The sequence below is a fragment of the Chlamydotis macqueenii genome, chromosome 28 (assembly GCF_036417535.1).
Source record: "Chlamydotis macqueenii isolate bChlMac1 chromosome 28, bChlMac1.mat, whole genome shotgun sequence".
Lineage (NCBI taxonomy): Eukaryota > Metazoa > Chordata > Aves > Otidiformes > Otididae > Chlamydotis > Chlamydotis macqueenii.
The window spans coordinates 792,971-815,954 of NC_141583.1; the positions used below are offsets into that span (position 1 = coordinate 792,971).

Sequence of the window (22,984 nt, forward strand, 5' to 3'; positions counted from 1 at the left end):
CCTGGCGAACTCGTCGGGGAGCACCCCGCGGCCCCGGACTCTGTCCCCACGGAGCCCCCGTCCCCCCTCGCCGGGCTTCGGGTGGGCTCCGTGGGGCGGCTCGGGCACCTGCCCCCCTCCCACTCGTGGCAGCTCCTGCCCCGTGTCCCGGTCCCGGCAGCCCCGTGGGAACGGGGGGATTGCCCCGCACGGGGGCTGCGCGGCTGCCGGGGACACAGCACCGCGCTCGGGGCACACGCGCGGCACTCTGCCCTCGCTACACGCGCGACACGGGGGACACGCGTGAGTCCGCCGCGGAGGGACCCTCCCGACGCGCCGCCCCGCGCTGTGCCGGGCAGGGCTGTGAAGGGCCGGTTTCGCCGGAGAGGAGCGTGAGAGGCGGCGGTAAAAATTACCGCGGTTAATGAAAGCGCTAACGAGGACTAAAACACGGGTGGGAGCGGGGGAAAAAAGAGCACAGCTAGCAGAGGATGGTTTCGATCCATCGACCTCTGGGTTATGGGCCCAGCACGCTTCCGCTGCGCCACTCTGCTGCTCGGCAGCGGGCTCCTATCCGTGCCATACGTACCTACCCCGCATGCGCGCTGCGCCTGCCAGCCGCTCCAGTCGCGAGCCTCGTACCCCCCCCAGCGGCCGCCCGCCGCGCCCGGCCGCGTCCCCGCCAGACCCGCCTTAGATTGACGGTCGGCTGAGCCAATGGCGTGCAGCGGAGCTCTGCCGGCAGGCAGACTGGCGGCGCGCGGGAACCAATCGGCGAGCGGGTTGTTGCGGGGTTGAAGCGCAGCTCCGGTAGAGTCGGCGGCGGCGTTCATTGTTCGGAGCGGCGGGACCATGAGGTGCGCGGGGAGCGGGGCGAAGGCGGGGGGGGGGCACCCCTGGGTACCCGCGGGGAGGTGCCGGGGTCCCCCGGGGCGGGCCCGGGCCCTGCGCGGGGGGCGCTCCCCCAGGCCGGGCTCAGCCCCCCCAGGCCGGGCTCAGCCCCCCCCCTCCCGGTCCCGCTCCCCTGACGCCGTTTCCCCGCTCTTTTCCGCAGGGGCGACCGAGGCCGAGGCCGCGGCGGACGCTTTGGTTCCAGGGGAGGCCCTGGCAGTGGGCGAGTCTGCCTTCTGCTGTAGCGGGGGTGGCTGTTCAGCGTGGCAGGCCTAGGGGGTGGCGGGGTGGGGGGGCCGGGGCGCCGGAGCGGGGCTTTAGCGTGCAGCGTAGGCCAGGCTCACGGCGAGGCGTAGGGCTGGGGGGGGTCGGCGGGTGCGCGCCCCCTGCGGGCCGGGGTCTCTCAGCGCGGGCGGCTGGGGGGCGGGGGGTGCAGTTACGGACAGGGGGGTGGGTTATGAAGAAACCTTTCCTGTTTCCGTAGCGCTTTTCTCGCGCCTCGGGACCAAACCGGGACGGAACGGTGACGGGGGGGGGGGCGATGACAAAGCGCAGGCAGCCCCCCCAGAGAATAAAGTCGGTTTTTCTCGTTTGCTCTCCCCCTGCAGGTTCCGGCCCTTTGTGCCGCACATCCCCTTTGATTTCTATGTCGTGAGTAACCCTCCTGCGGGGCTGTCCGCAGGCAACAGCTGCGGGCCTTTCCCTTCCTTAGAGATGCACCCTAAAACCCCCGGGTGCTGGCGGTTTGACTTCTCTTAGCTTAGCCGGCGTGGAGCAGCTCGCTGAAAACGCTGTCGGTTCAGTAACTAACCCGAAATAGATCTCCTCCCTCTGGTGGGCGCAGCGCTCGCGTCACGCGCGATGGCCGGGATGCAGTTGAGTAATAACCACGGCAAACAGTGGAGGGTTTTCGGCTTTTCAAGGCGCCCCGCTCGCCCAGCTCTCTGTAACGCAGCCCCCCGGTCGCTCCCGTAGCCGTCCCTCAGCCGCCAGCTGTTCCCCAGGCTCCCGGGCCGCGCTGGTCCTCACGAGGACCAACAGCGGCGCCCGTTCCCCACCTTTGTACGGGAGGAAAGAATTTCTTCCTCCCGCCGCGCATCTGCCCTTTGCAGAGCTGTGACTTCCACCCCGAACCAGTCTCTTCCACCACGAACCAGTCCGCTCGCTCCTGCCTCCCAGGCCCTGGGGCTGTGAATCCTGTCGCAGCCCCCGAACCACTCCGCAGCCAGGGGAGGCTCTGAACACACGGCGATATCGTTAATAAAGCCCTCGCCAGAGCCGTTATTAACGAGATCCGCCCTGTCCCACAGCCCGCGGCTGCGCCGTTGTTGGAGAGCGGCGGTGTGAGCGTACGGGCAGCTGCCCGCCCCCCCTTAGGAGAACGGGAAGGTGGAAGAGCGCGGTGGGGAGCGCCCAGGAAAGAAGTGCTGGAGAATAAAAACATAACGGAGGGAGTCGTGCTGATGAGTGAGTTGAGCCCAAGCCTCTCTCCGGGGCGTTGCAGTCTGATATCCGATCCCGTTTCAGTGCGAAATGGCTTTTCCCCGCGTAAAGCCTGCGGCCGACGAGACCGCCTTCAGCGAAGCCCTGCTGAAGAGAAACCAGGACCTTGCTCCCACCGCCGCCGAACAGGTGTGTGCGACGATGGCACTGCTGCGAGAGCGGACTGTTTCGCGTCCCGCTGCGCCTGCTGACGCCACCCCTCTCCCCGTTCCCTTCCAGGCTTCCATTCTGTCTCTGGTGACCAAGATAAACAACGTCATCGACAATTTAATCGTAGCACCGGGAACGTTTGAAGTGGTGAGTCCGGAAGTGGGGAAAAACAAAAACAAGCTCTGTGGGGAGATGGTTTGGCACGGGGGATGCTGCTGGGTCAGAGACTGGTGCCGAATTCGCCGATTTCTGCTTCGCCGCTCAAACAGCAAATCGAGGAGGTCCGCCAGGTGGGCTCCTACAAGAAGGGCACCATGACGACGGGGCACAACGTGGCCGATCTGGTGGTGATTCTGAAAATCCTTCCCACCCGTGAGTGCGGGCTGCGCGGGCGCCGGGCCGGGCGCGGCGCCGGGCCCCGCTCTCACCGCCCTCCTCCTCTTCTCCTCAGTGGAAGCTGTGGCGGCCCTGGGAAACAAAGTGGTGGAAAGCCTGAGAGCGCAGGACCCCGGCGAAGGTGGGACGCTGTCCCGCGGCGGGCGCGGTTGAGGAAGACGCGGCCAGTCTCCCCTTGTGCTCTGGCGACGGCGCCCCGCCACCCTCCGCCGAGATCCGTGCTCTTTTCCGGGTGCCGCGGAGCCCTTCTGGAATTCGTGAGGAATTCCCTGTTGTTTCTCCCCAGTCCTGACCATGCTGACCAACGAGACCGGCTTCGAGATCAGCTCTGCCGACGCCACCGTGAAGATCCTCATCACCACGGTGCCGCCCAACCTCCGCAAGCTGGATCCCGAGCTGCACCGTAAGGGCTCGACGCGCTCCGCCCCGCGCGTCGGCCTTCGTGGGGCGGCACGGGGGGAGCCAGCTGGCCCAGCCCCGCTCGCCTTTTGGTTGAGAAAACGGGCGTTTCTGCCGCTTTTCCGTAGTGGACATCAAAGTGCTGCAAAGCGCCCTGGCTGCCATCAGACACGCGCGCTGGTTCGAGGAGAACGCGTCGCAGTCCACGTGAGTTTGGCCTCGGACGGGAACACGGCGGCTCCGAGGCACGGCTGGAATCGGCGCAGGGAACGGGGGGAAGCGGGGAGAGCCGCGGGACGCGTTATGAGCCCCGCTCCTGCCCCCTGCTCCAGGGTGAAGGTCTTGATCCGGCTCCTGAAAGACCTGCGAATTCGATTTCCCGGCTTTGAGCCCCTCACGCCCTGGATTCTGGACCTGCTGGTGAGCATCCGAGGGGGAGCCGCCGACGGCGCGCGGCGAACTCGCGGCTGCCCGCGCAGTGCCGGGCTCCAGCGGCAGCGGGAATCGGGGGGGTGGTTACACTCCCCTTACGGGAAGCCGCTCTCCTCGCTCCCTCTTTCCTTTTTCGCCTCCTCAGGGGCACTACGCCGTGATGAACAACCCCACCAGGCAGCCGCTGGCGCTCAACGTCGCCTACAGGTGCGCTGCCGTTTGCCTCGCGCGGACGAATTCCTGTTTCCGGCTCCATTTCGAACATTCCACGTCAGCGCGGTGGCAAAGCAGGCTCTCGCGTAGACGTGCCCGTCGCAGGCTTCTCGGCTGCGTTTCTGTGCCGGAGTTCTGGTTTCTAACCCGAAACGTCTCATCCCGCAGGCGCTGCCTTCAGATCCTGGCCGCGGGGCTCTTCCTCCCCGGATCCGTCGGCATCACGGATCCCTGCGAGAGCGGCAACTTCAGAGTGCACACGGTCATGACCCTGGAACAGCAGGTGAGCCGCCTCGGCCGCGGGAGCGGGCGCCGGAGCGCGGCGGCGCGCTGACTCCCCGCTGTGCCGGCAGGACATGGTGTGCTACACGGCGCAGACGCTCGTCCGGATTCTCTCTCACGGAGGCTACAGGAAAATCCTGGGCCAGGAGGGCGACGCCAGCTGTGAGTGGGGTCGCTGCGACGCGTGGGTGTCTCTCCGCGCAGGCTGGCAGCGTCCCGGGGGGGCCTGGGATTGGTTTTCCGTGTGGTTGGAGAAGCGGCTCGCGGGGAGGTGGAGCCGGCGAGGCGGGGCGTTGCGCTTCCCCCGGGAACGGGGCTCGTCTGCGCCGCGCGAGGTCACCCCCGGGCCCTGCTCTCGCAGACCTGGCTTCCGAAATGTCCACGTGGGACGGGGTGATAGTGACGCCTTCCGAGAAGGCTTACGAGAAGCCTCCGGAGAAGAAGGAAGGAGAGGAGGAAGAAGAGAATCAGGAAGAACCCGCCGCAGGCGAGGAGGAGGAGAGCATGGAGACGCAGGAGTGAGTCGCCCAGGTACAGCCCGCGCTGCCGCCGCCGGCGAGGGAGCTGCCTGCGCCCCGCTCCCCACTCAGCGCCCGTCCCTCCCCCCGCAGCGGGACCCCTCGCCGCCGGGCGTTGCGGCCGAAGGACGACGAAGCCAGCAGAGGACAGCCCGTCCTCGGCGAAGGCGGCCAGCTGCCGTGACGCGTCCCTCGTGCGTGGTTTTGTAAATCACACATTAAAGCGTTGCTCCCCCCCTTCCCAGCGCGTCCCGTTTGATTGGGTACGGGGTGCACCTTACAGGAGGGGCCCAAAAAAGGTCTTTAGGGCGGGAGGGGGTTCCGCGACGCGCGGCTGCGGCCCCGGCGCGGGAGCGTTACGGACTCACAGCGCCTCAGCAGCCCATGAACACCACGCCCTCGCTTTTATTGCGGTGCCTACAACTCCGAAAATACAACTCGGGGTTCAGCCGACTCCTCGCCCCGGCCCGCACTGCGGACGCTCGGGAGAGCGCCGCTCCCAACGGGGACGCCCGTTCCCTTCGCCGTCCTTACGGGATCGTGCCCGTCGCCGCGCGGGGCCGCTCCTGCTCCCGCCCGGCTCACGGGGCCGTCGGCGCGGCCGCCGCGTGAGGCGGATCCGGCCCGGCGCTGCCGCGGGGGCTTCACTTGCCGGGCAAGCCCTGGGGGTAGCCGCCCGCCGCTTCCAGCATGGCCTTCCTGCGCACCGTCTCCTTGGCCACGCTGTGGTTCAGCCTCCGCAGCCGTTCCTGCGCGGGGGAGCGGCGACCGTCAGGACGGGGGGAGGCTGGGGTCCCCCAAAACGCCGCGGCCCCCAGCCCCGCGGGGGTCCCGGCGCTGACCTGGGCGTTCTGCAGGATGTTGTTGACCAGCACCACCCTGCGCCGGGCGTTCAGCAGCTTCTTCACGTAGGGGTCGAGGTCCAGCGCCACTTTCTGGTCCTCGTTGATGCGGCACAGCTCTGGGGAAGGGGGTGGAGGGTGAGAGGGGGGCGCGGGGCACCGCGGAGCCCCAGGGGCGGTGGGGCAAACCCCGCGCACCCCCCCAGGCCCTCCGGCCGCGCCTCACCTGCGGCCAGGCTGTCGATGTGCTCCCGCAGCTCCACCTGGCTCTCCCTGCGGAGGGGACGGCTCAGCGCCCGGGACAGAACCCGAGCCCCCCGCCCCAAACCCACTCCCCTAAGGAACCTGCACCCCCCCCCAGTGCACCTGAGCTCCCTCCCGGCCCAAACGCTCCCCCCCCCGGGCCCCCCCCAGCCACCCCAAACTCGGCCCGACCCAGCGACGTGGGACCCCCCCTCAGCCCGGGACCTGCCCCAACCCCCGCGGCCGCCTCAATTCCCCACCCAGGCACCCCTGAGCGCCCCCCCCGCTGCTCCTAAAGCCCTTCACCCCCTAAAACCGCCCTCTCTGGCCCTTCCCGCCCCTCGGCCCCGGCCCCGCCGTTCCCCTCGGCCGCCCCGGAGTCTCCCCCCTCTTCCCGGACCCCGCTCCCGGTTCCCGGACCTGACGGCGTGAACGTGTCCGTCGAGCTGCCGCACCGCCGGCCGCAAGAACTGCAGCAGCCCCTCGGCAAACAGCTCCCGGGCCGCCGGGCCGCCGCTCCCCGCCGCCATCTTGACGCTACCACCGCCGCAGGGGCCGCTGGGAAATGGCGGCGGCGGAAATAGCAAGCCGCCAGAGGGCGGGAAAAGGAACTTCCCGTCGGCGCCGCGGGGGCTGCTGGGAAATGTAGTCCTGCGGGTACAGCTGCGGTCACAGCTGGACGAGCAGCCGCCCAAAGCACCGAGCCAGGCGGCAAAACCCAAACCCGTTCCTTAAATAACGATTGCAACCAGCCCCCGCTGCGCATTTTTGGTACTTTCTCCTTTTTTTGTGGTGTGGTTTTTGTTTTTTTTGGTTTTTTTTTTTGGCTTTTTCTTACAAAAATTAAATTAAGAGGGGCGTGGGTCAGCGCAGGGGGCCCGGCTCGGCGGCGGGCATGGCGTGCAGGACCTCGTCCAGCAGCTGCAGGGCGCGATGGAGGTGCACCTCGATCCAGCACGGCGTGTGCTTGATGCTCTGCCGGGGGTAGTCGGGCCCCCAGCCCTTGACGAAGCTCAGCCGCAGGATGCACAGCCGCCGCAGGTCGTCCACGCCGATCCCCGCCGCCGCCGAAAGCCCTGCCCGCCGGAGGGACGCGGCCGTGGGTGGGTGGGTGGGGGATCCCCACGAGGATCCCGTCCCAGCCCCGGGGGGCTCACTCACCCACGGCGGGCGCGATGCCTCCCACCGAGCCGGGGCCCGGGATGTTGCCGGCCACGGCGGCTGCCTGGGTGGCGGCCGCGGCCTGGGCCGTGGCCGCTTGCTGCTGCATCTGGCGGTGGCACTGGCGCAGGTCAAATACCTGGGGGCAACGTGGGGGGACCCCTCAGCAGGGTGGCACGGGAGGGGGGTGCCCTGGGGACCCTCTTTGGTATAGGCACGAGGCTCCCCCCATCCCTGGGGTCCCTCTGCTGCCCCCCAGCACGGGAGACCCATTTCCCAGGACCCCCTTTACGTGGGGATGGGGCTCCCCCCATCCCTGGGGTCCCTCTGTTGCCCCCAGCACTTGGACCCTTTGCCTGGGACCCCCTTTAACGTGGGGACGAGGGGTCCCTCCAGCCCACCTCCAGCACGGGGGACTCTGTGCCCGGGACCCCTTTAACGTGGCCACGGGCGTCCCTCCACCCCTGGTAGCTGTGGGATCCCCTCCTGGGGATGCGGGGTTCCCCAGGGCCCCCCCACCTTGATGTGGGCGCCGGGGTAGATCTTGTGCACGGCGTCGCCGGGGGCCCTCCCGGCCTCCCGGTCCAGGTGGTAGCTCTGCACGAAGACGGCGTGGTCGCTCAGGCACCGCATCCACACGTCGCCCTCGCCGCGGCACTCCAGCTGCACGCCCTTCCCGATGTGCAGCCTGTCCCGCAGGGACTGTCAGCACCCGCCCCGCCCCGCAGCACCCGCGCGGCCCCCAGGCCCCCGTTAGACCCCCAGACCCCCCCCCTGCCCTATATATCCCACATTCGTCCTCTATATCCCCCTTTCTGCCCCCTATATCCCCCCTTCTGCCCCCTATATCCCCCATTTGCCCCCTATATCCCCCCTTCTGCCCCCTATATCCCCCCTTCCGCCCCCTATATCCCCCATTTGGCCCCTATATCCCCTCCTCCGCCCCATACATCCCCCATTTGACCCCTATATCCCCTATTTGCCCCATACATCCCCCATTTGGCCCCTATATCCCCCCCTCCGCCCCATACATCCCCCATTTGACCCCTATATCCCCTATTTGCCCCATACATCCCCCATTTGGCCCCTATATCCCCCCCTCCGCCCCATACATCCCCCATTTGGCCCCTATATCCCCCCCTCCGCCCCATACATCCCCCATTTGGCCCCTATATCCCCCCCTCCGCCCCATACATCCCCCATTTGGCCCCTATATCCCCCCCTCCGCCCCATACATCCCCCATTTGACCCCTATATCCCCTATTTGCCCCATACATCCCCCATTTGGCCCCTATATCCCCCCCTCCGCCCCATACATCCCCCATTTGGCCCCTATATCCCCCCCTCCGCCCCATACATCCCCCATTTGCCCCCTATATCCCCCCCTCCGCCCCATACATCCCCCATTTGCCCCCTATATCCCCCCCTCCACCCCATACATCCCCCATTTGACCCCTATATCCCCTATTTGCCCCATACATCCCCCATTTGGCCCCTATATCCCCCCCTCCACCCCATACATCCCCCATTTGGCCCCTATATCCCCTATTTGCCCCGTACATCCCCCATTTGGCCCCTATATCCCCCCACCTGCCCCCTATATCCCTCATTTGCCCCACCCCTGCTCCCCCACGCCCCCTTTTTGCCGCCCATCTCCCCCCCCTCGCCCCCCGGCCCACCGGGCTCGCTCGCTGGCGTGGGTGCGGTGCACGTTGGAGAGCTGCCCCAGGCAGAAGCGGTCCCCCCCCGAGGGGTCCACGTAACCGTCCACCACCACCGCGGGGCAACGGGACGGCACCTTGAAGATCTCCCCCACCTGCACGTCCATCTCGAAGTAGGCGATGGAGCACCAAAACTCCGGCCCTGGGGGTCGGGGTGGGGGCGACACGCGGACACGGGGGGGTCAGGGCACCTGTGGCTCGGGGAGGGGGTCGATCACCGGGGTGCTAATTAGGGTGGGGGGCTCTTACCGGGGTGGGTGGACACAGGTTGCTGGTACGGCCCGGAGCTATGGTGTGGGGGCCCTGGGGAGGGGGCAGAGACGGGGTCAGCGCAGCGCGGCGGGGCTGGGACCTTGCAGACGGCCCCCCCTCCGCCCCCAAACCTACAGTACTGGTTAGGGTGGTGGAGCGGGGGCTGCGGCCCCCCTAAGCTCGCTGCGTAGGCGGCCGCCCCGCTCCAGCTCGCTGGCGAACCTGGGGCAGGAGAGAGTGTGGCTGGGGCGGGGGGGTGTCCCTGCACGGGACCCCCACCGAGCCGGGGGACGCGAGGTGTCCCCAGTACTCACTGCGGCAGGGCGGTTTGGGGTAGCCATTCTGCGGGGGGGGCCGCGCCGGGGGCAGTGTGGGGCAGGCGACATGCAGCAGCCCCTCGCCGTGGGGAAGAGAGAGCAGGGTGCCACCAGGGACCACTGGGGGGGGGGCAGAATTGAGGGGGGGTGTGTCAGGCTGATGCCCCCCCAACCCTTCCCAAGGGATGGGGACAGGGTTTAACGGGGTCTTACCGTGAGGTGACGTGGGCAGCGCAGGGTAGAGGCTCCCGGGGACGCGGGGGGACTCGGGGGGCCGGGGGGGGGGCAGCGGCTGGCAGTAGGGCTCGGCGGGGGGCAGGCGCGGCGCCCGCTTGGACCCCGGCTCCATCTGCACACAGTCATGGACAAACTCCTCCTTCACCGGGCGCGCGGGGGGCACTGGGGAGGGGACGGGGGACACACACCAGAGACCATGGGGGGCACGGGGACCCGCTGCCGGGGTTGGGGGGGGGGCGCTGGCTCCGGGGGTGCTCCCGGCCGGCCCCGTGGCAGGCTCTCACCTGTGTTCTGGATGCTCAGACCTGCCGGGGAGAAATTCGGGGGGGGGAGTTACGGGTGCTGGCGGCGAAAGCGAGGGGACCCCCACCCTCCCGGGGTTCCGGCGGGGGCGGCGGGGAGGCCGGCTCACCGATGGCGGGGGCCACCACGCGCTCGTAGTGGTAGGGATTGACGCAGACGCTGTCGCGCTTGAGGTCGAAGGCGAATTGGCAGAATTTGACGGGTTTCAGCTCGTTTTTGTGGAGGTCGGGCCAGCGCCACAGCCGGGCGTAGATGACGTGGGGGAACCCCTTCCTGCCGGCCACCTGCGGGGGGACAGCATGGGGACATGGGGGTGACGAGGGGGGGTGCGCAGGGATGGTCGCGCCCCCCTTCCCAGGCCGGCTGCATCCAGCGCGGACGCCGGACCCCCCCCAGCATCCCCCCGGCGAGGGGCCTGGCGCCAGGCCGGGACCCCGCGGCGGCCGGGGGGGGCTCCCCCTGCGCCTCCGTGGCTGCAGACATAACAACCCCCCCCGCTGCCCCCCCCCGGCCCAGCTCGCAGCCTGCCAGACAGTGACTCATCCCGCGAAGGGGGAGCAGCATCGCCGGGGGACGCCAGCGCGGGGCTGGGGGGACGGCGGGCAGGGGGACGACACTGCCGGCGGCTGCCCCTGCCCGAACGCATCTGTCCCGACTGGACGGGGGGCTCTGCCTGGCCCCTGTCCCCCCCTCCCCGTCCCCCCCCCCCGCCATCCCTGGAGCAGCCACGGCTGCGGGTGGGTGGGCGCGAGCCCAGACACTGAAGTCAGCGTGGCTCCCAGCCCGGAGCCACAGGCTCAACGCGGCGAGGGTCCCCCCGTGCGCCCTCCCTGGGGGGGTCCCCTCCACCGGGCCCCTTGCCTCGCCTTGGGTAGGGCTGGGGGGTCTCAGGGCACTAGGATGCCTGGGTTCCCCCAGTTTGGGGAGGGTGGGGGGTCTCAGGGCACCAGGATGCCTGGGTTCCCCCAGTTTGGGGAGGCTGGGGGGTCTCGGGGCACCAGGATGCCTGGGTCCCCCCCAGCTCGGGAAGGGTGGTGGTGTCTCAGAGGTCATGGGGCACCCCAACACCTGGGTGTCCCCAGCCTGGGGAGGGTCGTGGGGTGCACGCGGGGGTGTCAGGCTGGCGCGGGTCCACCCAGACACCCGCGTCCCGGCGCGGCGGGGTTACCTGCAGCCGCCCGTCCAAGGTGCGCTGGATGGTGACGCACTTGCTGGGGTGGGTGCCGTTGGTGGTGATGGCGGCGATGAGCGCGTCGAGCTCGTCCTTCTTCTCCTTGAGCTTCTTCACCAGGCTCTCGATGGCCCGCTTGGCGAAGGTCTCGTTCTCCCCGCCCTGCCGGTGGCACATCAGGCCGTGCACGATGCTCAGGCAGGCGTCGCTGCTGCTGGGCGCGCCGAGGGACATGGCGCTGCTCCCCTGCAAGGCACGGCACGGCACGGCCCTACCCGTCACCCCGCCGCAGGGCACCTGCCGGCACCCCTGCCCTTGCCTGCACGGCCACCGTGGCACGGGGCCACCGCGCCGGGAGTTAAGCGCCGTACGGGGGACCAGCCCAGACGCCTGCGTTCCGTGCGGGGTGGGGCACGGGGGTTACAGCGACACTGGGACACTTGGGGTGTCCCCCCCTCCCACGGCGCCTGGCTCTGACGGCAGCCGAGCCAGAGCTGGGCCGCTGCGTCACGCGTGGCAATGCGCACGGACGTGTCGCCTGGCAGGGAGCGCGCCTGCACGCGCACAGCGTGCGAGGGTGCCTGCATGCGTGCAAGGGCGCGAGCTCCGGCTCCGGGCTGGGGCGACAGACTCGTGCTGCGCGCTGCCTGTCCCATCGCTGGCGCAGCGGCCAGACTAAACAGAGCCCCAGCTTGGCGCCGCTCCTTAACCCCTCGCTTGCTGCTGGGCTTCTCCCTTTCCTGCCAGATCGCGCACACGCCAAGAGCCGCACGCACATGCCAAGAGCTGGGGCCCTGCGAGCACCCCCCTGCCAGCCGGGGCCGTGTCGGGGCCCTGCGCCCACCGCGGTGCCGCTGCAGCAGGGTCCCGGTTCTGCATCGCAGCGGCTGCAACGCTCCGGGGCCTGGGAAAATCCTTGGGCCGGCGGCAGACACAACAAGCCGTCAGCCCCCGCTCCGCACCGCGTATCCGTGGGACGGGAGGCAGGCTGGCCTGCCAGCACCCTGCCTGTCCCCACCCCGGCGCGGGCGCAGGGCCGCGGCCCCCCTCTCGCTGGAGCGATGCCGCTGGCTGGGCTCCTCCAGCTTGAGACGAGCCAGATGCCGCCGGCCGTGGGGACACCTCCAGGGACGCTGGAGGGGCCCCGCAGAGTCCCCCGTGGCTGGGGTACCACCCTGAGCACCCCGCCAGGCTACGGGGTTCACCCTGGGGGTGCTAACGCAGCCTCGGGCACCCGTCCCGGGAATGCTCCGGCGTTCCCGCCTGCTCCGCGCCAGCCCGCTCGTCCCCAGCCCCCGCCTGCCTGACGCACTCTGCCTTGGGGTTCAATTTGGAGGCCAAAGGAGGTGAAAGAGGGCGGTGGGGACTCTGTGAGCAGGGCTGTCCAGCATCGCCCTCCAAGGAGCGTCTGGGGGCCCTGGCGTCGGTCCCAGTTCCCCTCAGCGCTGGTGGCTGGACCCCAAGGCCAATGCTGGCTGCTTTGGGAACGACTCAAAGGGCCACGGCCATCTCCAGCTCCATCCAAAACTCATTCCAGTCTGGTCTGGGGGCAACTGGGGTGAGCGGGGGTCAGGGATGGCTTCTCCCTGGCTTCAGCTCCCCCCGGCGATGTGACAGCTTTTGGAGAGGACACCGTCCCGGGCAGCACCGTGGCACAGCGGACCCCAAAGGCCCCTCCCGCCCCAGCAGGAACCAGGGGGATAACGAGGCGCCTCATCGCCCAGCCCCAGATGGGAAGCGACATTTCTGCGCGAGTCTTTTGTCCCAGCCAAGGGGACGAGGCCGGGGGGCTTTTCACAAACCTGTCAGGCAGAGCGGGGCTGGGAGCGAGGTCTCCCCTCCTCGTCCCCCCGCATCGTTCCTGTCCTAAAAACACCTCGCTGATCCCGCGACCTGAGCCCCAGAGCCGGAGCCAGCCTTGTCCCCAGCTCGGGAAGGGGATGAGCAGAGCAGGGCGGGGGGAAGCCAGCTCCCACAGCCCCCGCGCAGCCACCATCCCCGGCCTAATCTCCTTGGCTCCGGGGCCGCTAACTTGGCTCCCAGATAATCCCAAAGGCAGGGACAAAGGGACCGACGGGTGCCTGGGGTGGGGACTTCATTCCCGCCTGCATCTCCCTTGCTGCCAGCCTGGCTTCCGCGACCCCAGCCCAGCTCCGGCCCCCCGGGCTGGGGAAGGGGGACGCTCCCCGTACCGGAGGCCTCGGCTGCCCGAGGGAGGCTGAGGAGCGCGGGGAGGGAAGCAGGAGGGATGTCCTGGGAAAGCGGGTGCCAACACGCCGTCCCCATCGCATCCCAAACTCCCGGGACTTGGCGGGGCAGCGGCGCACCTCTGTCCCGAAGCCACCTGAAAACGGGCGCTTTCCTGGGTTTGGTGCAGCGTCGGAGCGGGGTTTGGGGCTGCCGGTGCGAGGAAAGCGGGGAGAGGTGCGGAGGGGCTCCCTGGGCGGGTGGGGGTCCCGCGCCCCCCGCGCTGCAGCCGGCCAGCGGGGTGTGCGGAGAGGGGCGAGCGGCTGGGCCCCCCCAGGAGGGGTCGCGAGTGGGCTGGGCCCCGGGGCTGTTACTCACCGCCGCCGCCCGGCTCCGCTCAGCCGGGGCCCGGCCGCCGCATCCCCTCCGGCCGCCGCTTCCCAACTCCCGGTCGCTGCAACAACAAAAGGAGAAGCCGGAACGCGTGAGGCGCCGGAGCGCGGCAGCCAATAGCAGCAGCCGTGACAAACGGCCCCCCCGCCGCCAACCAATAGCGATCGCGCTGTCATGACGGAGTGGGCGGCTGGCTGCGGCGGGGCGGCTCCGAGGCCGATCCCGGTTTTCCCTTCGGGAACGCTGCGGCGGGGCAGCCCGGGGAAGGGGGCAGGAGCCGGCGGCTTCCCGAGGCCGGGAAGCCCCCGGGAAAAGCCAGGGCAGCCCCAGCACCCCCACCGGCAGGCGGTACCCAGCCCCTCAGCGAGGATGATTCCGGTTTTCTGACTCCTGGCCCCCACAAAGTGAATTTATCCCAAAGCACGAGCAGAAAAACCCCCCTTTCCAGGAAAAATAACCACCCAGAGTCCACACGGCTTTTGATAATTGTTTCTCCTTTGTTACAACAAACCAGAAAGACAAGATTCCATGGAAACTGGAACAGTTCACAGCACTGCTGAGCTCAACAGCGGGGGAGAGGGGGACGGGACAGACCCCTTCCCAAACCCGGCCGGGGAAGCGCAGGCAGCCGGGCTGACCGGAGGACACAGTTCTGGTTACGCCAAAAGGTAACAGGTTAATTTTGGACCCCGTGTTTTAAAAAGAGACAGTTCTACCGCGGTTCGCTGTAACGTTATCTTCCTGCTCCCAGCTCCTTTAAATAAACACTTTGTTTTCTTGCGGATACAGAAACCACCGGCGCCACCGTCCCTTCAAATGCAACGCCAAAGAAATTCAAACTTGTGTCTGAAAACAAAATAAAAACAAGCCGAGCAAGCTTTCAACCTGGGAAGCGCTCCGCACCAGGCACGAACAGGACGCTATCAACACAAGTCTTGGGGTGCGAGCAGAGGATTGGTGCATCCAGAAGGGGACCTGACCTCGGAGGCGTGGGGTTTGGTTTTTTTCTCTCCGTATTGGGTTGAGACCGGATCGTGGGCGTGAACTCAGCCCTTCGGTCACACTTGGGGACAGGGCCGATCCCAAAATGCAACCATGGAGCTCGAGAGGCACGTCAAGGCGCGAGCCCAGCCCCGAGGAGCACTGCCCCGAACGCGAGGTGCCTGGCGAGGCGCCAGCGCCGGCGGATTAACTGCGGATCCGTCACATCCACGTCTGGAGCACTCAGGAGAAGAAAGATTAAAAAAAAAAAAAACAATCAAAAAAAGGTTTAATACAACAGATAGTATCAAAACGTTAAAGGAACACACTAAAGTCTGATCTCCCGGTAGAACAGGGCCGCTCCCCGTTCCCGCAGGTCCGTCCAGCGCGAGCCGGGGTTTCCGTGTTTAGCTTATGGGCACCGACATCACACGCTAAATTCACCACCAGTCTCTGGGAACAACCTTCAGTCGTTCGTTTCCGGGTCCGTCTGAGCCATGTAAGCATCCAGCTCGGCATCGAGGTGTCCTTTCGTTTTAGACATGTAGGCGTCCAACTGGTTGTCCAGCTGCTCCTTGGTCAACGCAGGCCGTGCCGATCCTCTTCCCCGTCCTCGTCCTCTGCCGCGACCTCCGAAGCCCCCTCGGCCCCGGCCCGCCATGCCGCGACCTTGCGGGGAGACAAGACGACGGTTACACGCTCCAGCGGCGCGAGCCTTGGGGTCTGCCGCGGCTGCCGCCCCTCAGCCCTGCAGCAGGGCCAGCTCCCCCCAGGCCGCTTCTGTTTCGGTCCAGAAGCCGAGACAGACATTTGATCCGCGACTACGGGCTACGCTCAGCTCCAAACCCCATCTCCCTGCTCGTCTTCCACTCCCACTTGGAGCGCACCGAGATCCTGCACATCCCACCGCCGTCGCCCACCGCAAGCAGATTTTTTCCTTTCCAAAGCGAGAGGGTTTCAGGCTGCTTCAGCAGCAGGACACCCCAGAGCGTGCGTTTGTCAGGCTAAGAAGCAGCACTGAGGCCACGAGCCAAAGCCGTCAGGAGCCAGGCAGCTTCCTGGTAACCGTCTGCTCCGACTCCTACAGACGCCGCGGGAGAGCGCCTGGCTGGCGTTCCAACCAAACATCTGGCTGAAACACGCACCACCCTGCCATCAACAGCTGGCTCCCGCATTTCCTCTCGCACTCCTGCTTTACCGCCTCTCTCTGCTGTTGAAAATGAGGAGTTCATTTACCTACGGCTCGATTCAGCTTCAGACGAAGTTTGTTTTGTCAGGGTTCAGGCTCCCTCTGCTCAATGTCCCCCCCACTAATTATTTTACGAGTCTCTGGGTTTACACAGGCTCTGTATCGTTTCCTTCGGAAGCGCGAGGAGCCAGCGCAGCCTTCCTCAACGCGCCGAAGGATCACTCGCTGCCTTCACTACTATCCCACCTGTCACCCGGCCAGTGATCCCGCGGGAGCGGACACCTCCATTGACAGCCCCCAGAGCCCCCCCAGCAGCGCTGACACGGTCAGGCGCACGGCCCGGCAAAGCTTTGCAGGCGCAAAAGCCTTAATTTCGCGCTAGGTCCCGCACAAGTTCAGGAACAGCGGGGTTCTGGGGCTGCGTGTGCTCGCACGTGCTAGCCTTAAGCAGGAAAAAAAGGAGTTAAAGCAGCGACGTGTCGCTCCTGAGGTTTGCGTGCACTGACCTCTGCCACCAAGTCCCCCGCGGCCCATGGCGCCTCGGCCCAGACCGCCTCTTCCGGGGCCACCGCGGCCCCTCATGCCCCCTCTTCTCAGGCCCATCCTGGGGGACATACCTCGTCCTCCACGAAGCAGGCTCTGACCTTCAAGAGAGCGAGGGAATGCGAATCAGAAAGAAACCAGCGTCCAGCCCGAGCACCGGCGTCAGAGTCACGCCGTGAAAAAGCATTACTGACACAGGAGCAACCCCAGCCCGGCCACGGTACCGACCTCTGAGCGGCATTCCTCCTCTCAGCAGAGCTCTGGCTCCCCGGCCGCCGCGCATGGCTCCTCGTGGCAAGCCTCTCTGCCCCATGGACAGGCCTCTTCCTCCCATGGCTCCGCGAGCAAGGGGTCCCGCCGGCCGGCCTAGTCGCGCCTGAATGTTACTTTTACCGAGGCGTTGCTTTAAGCTCTTCTGGAATAGAAGATTTTTAAGAAAGGACAAAGTCATGCAGCAATCTCAGACTCGCAACACGAACCGCACAGCAATCACCTATCGGTAAGAGTGGTGCCTTTTTTTTTTTTTTTTTAAAATAAAATAGAGGGTCACCAGCTCTCTGCAATGTATAACCAAGCTTCAAAGGAAGACCATCAAATGTGCTCCGGGAGGGACAATTTGAGAAGGTCAAACTGAGAACAAAAGACCTTTCCTGGAAGCAAGTGCTCGTACAGAGACAAAAAAAACCTTGCAGATTTGGATGGCAGTATTTTTCTGCAAATCAAAGCAGCCGCTGAATCCACCAGACAGCGGATCCCAGGGATCCCTTCTGCTGGCAGGCGACAGCCCCAGCGAGCCCCCGAGACAGGCAGCGACCACCCCCGCTGCGGCGCGAGCCTAACCCACCTCTGCACACCGAGTGCCGCCCGCGCAGCCGCACGCCACGGATATCATTCCCAGTGGCCTACTGCCCCATCCCGGCTAGGCTGCCACACAGACTACGGGAAAAGCAACTTCTCACTTATACTACGAAAATAAAGCTATACTGAAGAAATCTACCCTCACCAGAACAACAGCAAAACTTTTGAAGCATGTTTTTTTTTTTTGTTTTTCCTCCTATGTTATTTACATCCAGCCACCAGACTCCATTTCCCAGCCAGAGCTGGCTTCCCTCGGGACGACCGCTGCAGAGACGGCTCGGCCGCTCACGGAGCGGCGGCTGACCCGCCAACGCGCATCCCGGCGTGGTTAACACACGCTGGTCCCGATCCGGTCTCCACAGAGCGGCCTCCAGCTCCCGCAGGCTCTCAAGGAGCCAAGAAGCAACGGTGGGAACCTTCAGACTCCACCAACGCGAGCTCTCGGCCCTAAGGAGGTCGGGTGACTGAAAGCCGTAAAGGCCGCGTTTTACTCCAGGTTCCAAGAGTTAAAGTTGCTGCTTCTCTGCTTGACCCAAGCCTGTGGAGAGCTGAACTGCCTCCTCTAAAATCAGCCTCTTCTGTAGCTCTAGTAAGATTTTAAGTCTTGCTGCCCCAGAGTTTAGCTCATAATTCATTTTTCCAACAGCTGTAGCAGCCTCCCCGGCAGAAAGGAATGAGAACCCAACGTGTACGGTCCGCATCCAGTTATTTGTTCGTCACTTACCATGAGAGTTTAAGGTAAGCTGCTGGACTTTGCGCTGGGACAGCCTAAGAGTGCTCGCCCTCCTGCTCTGCCTCAGAGCGGTAGCACCTTGGTCTGCTCCAGCTACTAAACGCACGGCTAGAACTGCAGTCAGTGTAAATGTCGTGGCATTCAGAAACAAGGAACAGGTTTATGTAAACGCTTGCGCACTCAAACGCGGAGGGTGCAAGCTGCAAACCCAGGAATCTAGCAGAAGCAGGGCTCTGCAGGAGTTTAGGGGAGTCCTTCCTGAAGGACAGGTCACTGGGATCAGTGCTCCCCAGCACTTCTGGGCACAGCACATCCAGAAGGGTCAGAAAAGCTCCGGGTGACACCAAGCGCAGCAAAATCCCATCACCGCATCAGCTTCCAGAGCAACCTGCAATCTTTGAAGCACAACCCGCCATAAAGCAGGTTTCCCGATTTCCCTGCAGCGCCCTTCGCGGCCCGCCCCGGCAGCATTTCATCCCAGCAGACCACGGAAGTACACCTGCGCCCAACGTAAAAACCAGACAAGCTGAGCCAAAAACCTCGCTCTCTCCCGTTCCTCTGCGGCGCCTCAGGCCAGCGAGCGGGGACCTCACGCTTTCGATCCAGTTCCACTTACCACTTGTCAAATTCTTAACCTGTCAAACTTTTTTTTTTTTTAAAGCAGAAAGTTAATTCAGACTTCCATTTCCAGAGCTTTTGTTTCCAAGCTCTGCAAGGCCAACTGGCACCAGAGTGTTTTTACAACAGAGGTCTCAAGAGATCTTAAAAAGCAGCTGCATTCCTCTCGCAGAGAAGGAGCCCTGAATGCGAGCACGTGTGGCGGGTTTAAATATTCCAGCTATGCGGTGAAGCAGCTCAGCTAACAAATTTCCAGGGCTTTCTCCTCACGTGCGAGGTAACGTGGAAAATTCTACGTAACTACTTCTGCAGGCAAGTTACGCAGCGCTGCAACGCGAACTCACTGCACAGCCGCGAGGCTCTGCCCCGCAGGTTCCAATCTGTACCCTGCACACACATTTTAAGCTAATTGCAAAAAAAAAAAAAAAAAAAAAAAAAAAAAGAAAAATCAGTTTGTTCATCTGTTCCTCACAGTCAGCTGCTACCAAGGGAGCGCACCAAGAGAGGGTGGAGCTGGGGATGGGAGCAACCAGCCTCAACGGGACAGTAAGTGCTGGAAACAACCTGCAGCCATTGCAACTGCAGCTAGATTGCGAGATGAAGCACTCGGCAGATCCAGAAACTCAGAATGAGAACACTTCTCTGAAAAAATAGAGAGGAGACATCAGCAGCCAGCACAAAAAAACCCCAAGTCAGTAATACCAACCATTCAGTTACAAAGCATTAGTTGCCTGCAGTAAAAAGTGGGATTTCCTGCAAGCCCCCTCTGGGTCTCTCATTTTTAACGCTCAGGAGCGCGTTTCAAACGCCGCCGTATCCTGCAAAGCCACGTGCCAGCGACAGGCACCACCGGGACACGCCGCTTCCTCTCACCTGTTTCAGCTTCAGCGCAGCCTGGACAGAAGGTCTGTTCTCCATCTGCTGGGCCAGTCTTCTGTTTCTGGCACTGGCTAGCTGCTGCTGCTGCTGCATGGTAGCCCGAATATTCACTGGCATCGGCTGTTTGTTCTTCAGCATGTTAGTAAAGCTTCAAGGTCGAATAAAACGGGTGTTTAAAGAAAGCTTTATTACATACATTTACTGGCATTTCACGGTTCTCAAGAGCGGATCTCCAGATCCCATGAACCTTACGTAAAGAGTGGTACTTAGGTCACGTCACACGTGATTACGTATTCCTTGTTTTGTTTTCCACAAGTGTGCGAGAACTGGAAACTCAGAAATGGCGTTGTATATTAATTCAGGAGTGACAGAGCTTTGGGTTACTGATTTTAGAGATGGCAGAAGGAATGGAAACAAGCAATAAGCAGAGATGATCATGACAGATGGGACAGGACATCACAGAAAGAGAAGCAAACTGAAATCTGACTGCCAAAGCCAAATTGACCCTCAAAGATCAGAGAAAACTCTAAAAACTCGGTGCCAGAGGGCAGCTTCACAACAGACGCGGCCCCGAGAAGAGAGCGGCGTGCCTCTGGTGCACCATGGCACTGGTGCCGTAAGAAATGCCACCGCCCCAGCGCCCTCGCTTATAAAAACGGCTCACTCGGCAATTTCTTTGGTGCGCAAAGAACCTTCTGTCTTTCGGAGCTACACGAGAGCAGAACACACGGCAAGATGGCAAGCCTCCTTCGCAGCGACCCATCAGCGTTCTGCCGCGTCCTGAGAGCTACGCAGGACTGCGAAACACTTGAAGATGAGGAACACGGACTGCCCAAAAACGAAACAGGCCAGCAAGCTGCACCCCGCCGCGCCCGTTTCCTGGGGTGAGCTCCGAGCACCAGTTCAGGCCGCACCTCACCGCGGCACCCGCTGGAGCGGGAACGGCAGGCAAACGGCTTCCTTTACCCCTGCTTCCACGATACTAACGCAATTAACACAAGAGTGATTAGTAAGAAAGCGAAACATCACTGCAGCACGGCTGTTAGTCGCCACCGCAGAAGTGCAAAAGCTCCATGGCATGGAAAAACAGAAGAACACCCAAAGGAAGAAATAAAGAAATCAAGAAGAGAGAGAGATGGAGATGAAGCAAAGCATTTGCCTCTTACAAGGCCCAAAACGTTGCTAAAGGGCCTTCGGGCTTGTTTCAGGGCCTGCTGCCTGCCTCTTACAGGCCAGAGCACGCGCGCGTGCGTCCGCCTCGGACGAAGCAGCAAGCCTGCCGCCGCTCAGGTAACATGCTACCACGCCGCAGCGTCAACTAGGTAAATGTAAAAACATGTGGAAGAAAAAGGGAGGGTGTGAGGTTTCTCTCTTTTGTTATAACACATCCCGCCATATTTACGTGCCGAATAGTTTAATATTAACGGCTACGGAGAAATTTCTCCAAAACACGTGCCCTTTTAACCTTGCGTACCACATCTGCTGCAGTTTAAGACAGAGGTGCATAGCCATCTGCTTGTTTTAGGGAGGTTAAAAGAGGGCAGAAACCACGCTGGGTTTTGGACACCGGACAGCGATAATTAAGTAAAAAAATTTCTTATGAGCTGAAGCTGCTGTTGGCTTCCTCACCGCTCGTTCAGCGACATCTTGGTGGTGCTCTTTAGCACAACCTTCGGTGCTGACTGTGCAGCCATCTTCAGATCGAGAGAATCTGCAAAACAGGAGAGCCGGGTTTAGCAAACAGCACGGAGACCTCGCGCCCACAAGCCTGCAGTCCAGCTCCTTCGGCAGAGAGAAATCAAGAATCAGGCAGATAAGGTGTAATCTATTAATGCATTTTTAATAAGTTTTCTAGGCCGCTGCCATGATACAGCAGGTTTAATAAATCAGCAAGTTACGTTAACTCATCCTTATTAAAGGTATATTTTTCAGAAAGGGAAAATTTTACCGCTGGCAGGAGTAACGCTGCAAAAATGCGGTTTATCAGGAGTCAAAATGGCAGCCAAGCGTCCTGTGTAGCTTCTGGTGACACCGTCACACTCCCTAAGCCTTCAGTATCAGTAAGACGGGCACCCCAATTTGTTTCAAAAGGACACATATCACGTACTTGGGAATAAAATACCAAAATCACTCCACAGAAGTCCCATACGCTTTAAAAATATTAAGGTTCCGTCCTCCCGCTATGACTGCCACCCCTCGGACACCGACAGACTGTAAGGCGGCCGTCGCTTTGGGTTTTTATTATCAAATACTCTGCTAGCCAGGCCATCTGCAGTCCCGTCGTGGCTCTCCAACACCAGAACCCGGCTCAGGAAAGCGGCGAAGGGATTTAAACCCAGCTGCTGCTGATCTTCGGAGCGCGGCTCGAGCCCGAGTGCTTTGGCAGTGATGAATGTTACTGAAATACGCTAAGCTCAAAGCAACTAACTATGCAGATCGCTTTATCTTTTTTTTTAAGTAATTAGTATCAAATGCAATGCTTACATGACTGCCGAAGAGTACACACCCTCGAGCAAAATGCTTTCTGTTCAGTGTTTTACAGTCAGAAATCGAGCTAACAGGCAATCGAATCCCTTTTTTTTTTACTTCATTTAAGAAATATTTTTGAAAAGCGTTTTTCCTGAACACCAACGGCAGCGCGGCTCGCAGAGGAAGCCCCGCTCCCACAAGCCCACCACGGCCCGCGGGGGCTGCCCCGGCCCGGGCCCGGGAGGAAGGCGAGGCCTGGCCCGGGCCCTCGACCCAACCCCGTCCCGCAGCTGCCCCACGGGACGGGGCGGAGGTGGGGGGGGAAAGCCCGGCCTTGCCTGCGCACAGCCCGGGCACGAGCAGCCACCGCAGCCCCAGCCCCGAAAACCGAGGATCAGCCCCCGAGGGGACCCCGCGGCCTCCCTCCCTCCCTCCCTCAGCGCCCCCCTCGCAGCCCCCCGGGGCCAGGCCCACCCGCTCTCACCGAAGCAGACGGTCGCCAGGTCTCCGGTGGGGCTGGCCGGCGGCTGGCGCGGGGTGTGAGGCTGGCTCCGGCGCCCTCCGCCCGCTCCCGTCGCGCTACGAACGCCTGCGACAAAATGGCGGCAGCGACCACAGCCACCCGCCCTCCTCCCACCGCCGGCCAAAATGGCGGCGACGGCGGCGCGCACACGCAGGGCGCCGCGCGTCACCGCGCTCCCTTACTATTGGGAAGGGCAGCTCTGACGTCAGGGCCTTCCCCGTCGGCCATTGGTGCTCCGGGGCGGGGCGGGCGGGGCCGTGCCGGTGGCGGGGCCGGGGGTGGGGGGGGGCTGCGGTGCGGTGCGGCCTGGCAGGGTTCCAGCGCTACCGGTCCCCGGTTCCCCCCGGGGCGGGCGGCGGGGCGCGGTCAGCGGGGGCCGATCCCGGTCAGCGGGGGCCGATCCCGGTCAGCGGGGACCGATCCCGCGGGGGCCGCCCGGCAAGGCCTGGCTTGGGGCTTCGGAGGCCTGCGGAAGCCTCCCGGGGCCTCCGGTTCCCCCGCGGCCTGGCCTGGGCCTGTTCCCCGATCGCTCCCCGCGTTCCGCCGGGGCAGCCCCGCCGTGCGAGGGCCCGGAGCCGTGCGGGGGTGGCTGGGGAGCCCC

The 22,984-nt window shown here is 64.0% G+C and overlaps 4 protein-coding genes and 1 non-coding gene across 9 annotated transcripts; 1 reads left to right on the forward strand and 4 right to left on the reverse strand.

Annotated features, from left to right (window-relative positions):
- Window positions 1-461: 461 nt before the first annotated feature.
- Window positions 462-533, reverse strand: TRNAM-CAU (transfer RNA methionine (anticodon CAU)). Its single transcript has one exon. It is a non-coding gene; the product is annotated as a tRNA-Met (tRNA).
- Window positions 534-757: 224 nt separating this feature from the next.
- ILF2 (interleukin enhancer binding factor 2) lies at window positions 758-5,000 on the forward strand. 3 transcript variants are annotated; one of them, XM_086768450.1, is made up of 15 exons: window positions 758-836; window positions 1,034-1,072; window positions 1,476-1,521; window positions 2,398-2,502; window positions 2,593-2,670; window positions 2,793-2,895; window positions 2,975-3,040; window positions 3,206-3,322; window positions 3,447-3,525; window positions 3,651-3,738; window positions 3,896-3,957; window positions 4,132-4,246; window positions 4,317-4,407; window positions 4,607-4,776; window positions 4,857-5,000. In XM_086768450.1, exons 1-14 carry the CDS (start codon window positions 832-834, stop codon window positions 4,765-4,767), a joined length of 1,155 nt encoding a protein of 384 aa, XP_086624576.1. In that variant the 5' UTR covers window positions 758-831; the 3' UTR covers window positions 4,768-4,776; window positions 4,857-5,000. The 3 variants fall into 3 exon arrangements, with proteins under 3 accessions (XP_086624576.1, XP_086624577.1, XP_086624575.1); XM_086768451.1 differs by having other exon boundaries at window positions 799-836; window positions 1,034-1,075; window positions 1,478-1,521; XM_086768449.1 differs by having other exon boundaries at window positions 803-836; window positions 1,034-1,093; window positions 1,479-1,521.
- A 220-nt stretch (window positions 5,001-5,220) lies between these two features.
- Window positions 5,221-6,511, reverse strand: SNAPIN (SNAP associated protein). The gene is made up of 4 exons (XM_086768209.1): window positions 6,269-6,511; window positions 5,832-5,878; window positions 5,606-5,724; window positions 5,221-5,512 (listed from the first exon to the last, which is right to left on the reverse strand). The coding sequence occupies exons 1-4, from the start codon at window positions 6,376-6,378 to the stop codon at window positions 5,408-5,410; spliced, it is 381 nt and encodes a 126-aa protein (XP_086624335.1). The 5' UTR covers window positions 6,379-6,511; the 3' UTR covers window positions 5,221-5,407.
- A 122-nt stretch (window positions 6,512-6,633) lies between these two features.
- On the reverse strand, window positions 6,634-13,641 carry LOC147597195 (SMAD family member 4-like). 2 transcript variants are annotated; one of them, XM_086768206.1, is made up of 12 exons: window positions 13,576-13,641; window positions 11,008-11,256; window positions 9,949-10,123; window positions 9,821-9,841; window positions 9,513-9,698; window positions 9,297-9,419; window positions 9,118-9,204; window positions 8,980-9,033; window positions 8,689-8,872; window positions 7,529-7,697; window positions 7,010-7,148; window positions 6,634-6,924 (listed from the first exon to the last, which is right to left on the reverse strand). In XM_086768206.1, exons 2-12 carry the CDS (start codon window positions 11,242-11,244, stop codon window positions 6,713-6,715), a joined length of 1,587 nt encoding a protein of 528 aa, XP_086624332.1. In that variant the 5' UTR covers window positions 11,245-11,256; window positions 13,576-13,641; the 3' UTR covers window positions 6,634-6,712. The 2 variants fall into 2 exon arrangements, with proteins under 2 accessions (XP_086624332.1, XP_086624333.1); XM_086768207.1 differs by lacking the exon at window positions 13,576-13,641 and adding an exon at window positions 11,855-11,873.
- Window positions 13,642-14,064: 423 nt separating this feature from the next.
- On the reverse strand, window positions 14,065-22,539 carry CHTOP (chromatin target of PRMT1). Of its 2 annotated transcripts, none has more exons than XM_086768257.1 (6): window positions 22,345-22,539; window positions 21,021-21,102; window positions 19,386-19,539; window positions 16,532-16,715; window positions 16,267-16,404; window positions 14,065-15,240 (listed from the first exon to the last, which is right to left on the reverse strand). In XM_086768257.1, exons 2-6 carry the CDS (start codon window positions 21,083-21,085, stop codon window positions 15,038-15,040), a joined length of 744 nt encoding a protein of 247 aa, XP_086624383.1. In that variant the 5' UTR covers window positions 21,086-21,102; window positions 22,345-22,539; the 3' UTR covers window positions 14,065-15,037. The 2 variants fall into 2 exon arrangements, with proteins under 2 accessions (XP_086624383.1, XP_086624382.1); XM_086768256.1 differs by having other exon boundaries at window positions 16,532-16,718; window positions 22,345-22,537.
- Between the last annotated feature and the right edge of the window lie 445 nt (window positions 22,540-22,984).

Bases quoted from the DNA above. Each gene is read 5' to 3' on its own strand.
- ILF2 (XM_086768449.1), top strand. The intron at 2,671-2,792 runs GTGAGTCCGGAA...CCGCTCAAACAG, and splicing joins CACCGGGAACGTTTGAAGTG to CAAATCGAGGAGGTCCGCCA. The intron at 3,958-4,131 runs GTGCGCTGCCGT...CTCATCCCGCAG, and splicing joins GCGCTCAACGTCGCCTACAG to GCGCTGCCTTCAGATCCTGG.
- SNAPIN (XM_086768209.1), bottom strand. From the start codon at position 6,378: ATGGCGGCGGGGAGCGGCGGCCCGGCGGCCCGGGAGCTGTTTGCCGAG. The intron at 5,879-6,268 runs GTCCGGGAACCG...TCCCCTCCGCAG, and splicing joins GGACACGTTCACGCCGTCAG to GGAGAGCCAGGTGGAGCTGC. The intron at 5,513-5,605 runs GTCAGCGCCGGG...TCCCCCGCGCAG, and splicing joins ACATCCTGCAGAACGCCCAG to GAACGGCTGCGGAGGCTGAA.
- LOC147597195 (XM_086768206.1), bottom strand. From the start codon at position 11,244: ATGTCCCTCGGCGCGCCCAGCAGCAGCGACGCCTGCCTGAGCATCGTG. The intron at 10,124-11,007 runs GTAACCCCGCCG...GTCCCCCCGCAG, and splicing joins CCTTGGACGGGCGGCTGCAG to GTGGCCGGCAGGAAGGGGTT. The intron at 9,034-9,117 runs GTAGGTTTGGGG...CCCCCTCCCCAG, and splicing joins CCACCACCCTAACCAGTACT to GGCCCCCACACCATAGCTCC.
- CHTOP (XM_086768256.1), bottom strand. From the start codon at position 21,085: ATGGCTGCACAGTCAGCACCGAAGGTTGTGCTAAAGAGCACCACCAAG. The intron at 16,719-19,385 runs GTGAGAGGAAGC...CTTCTATTCCAG, and splicing joins CTGCGCTGAAGCTGAAACAG to AAGAGCTTAAAGCAACGCCT. The intron at 15,241-16,266 runs GTCAGTGCACGC...TCTCCCCGCAAG, and splicing joins CGGGGGACTTGGTGGCAGAG to GTCGCGGCATGGCGGGCCGG.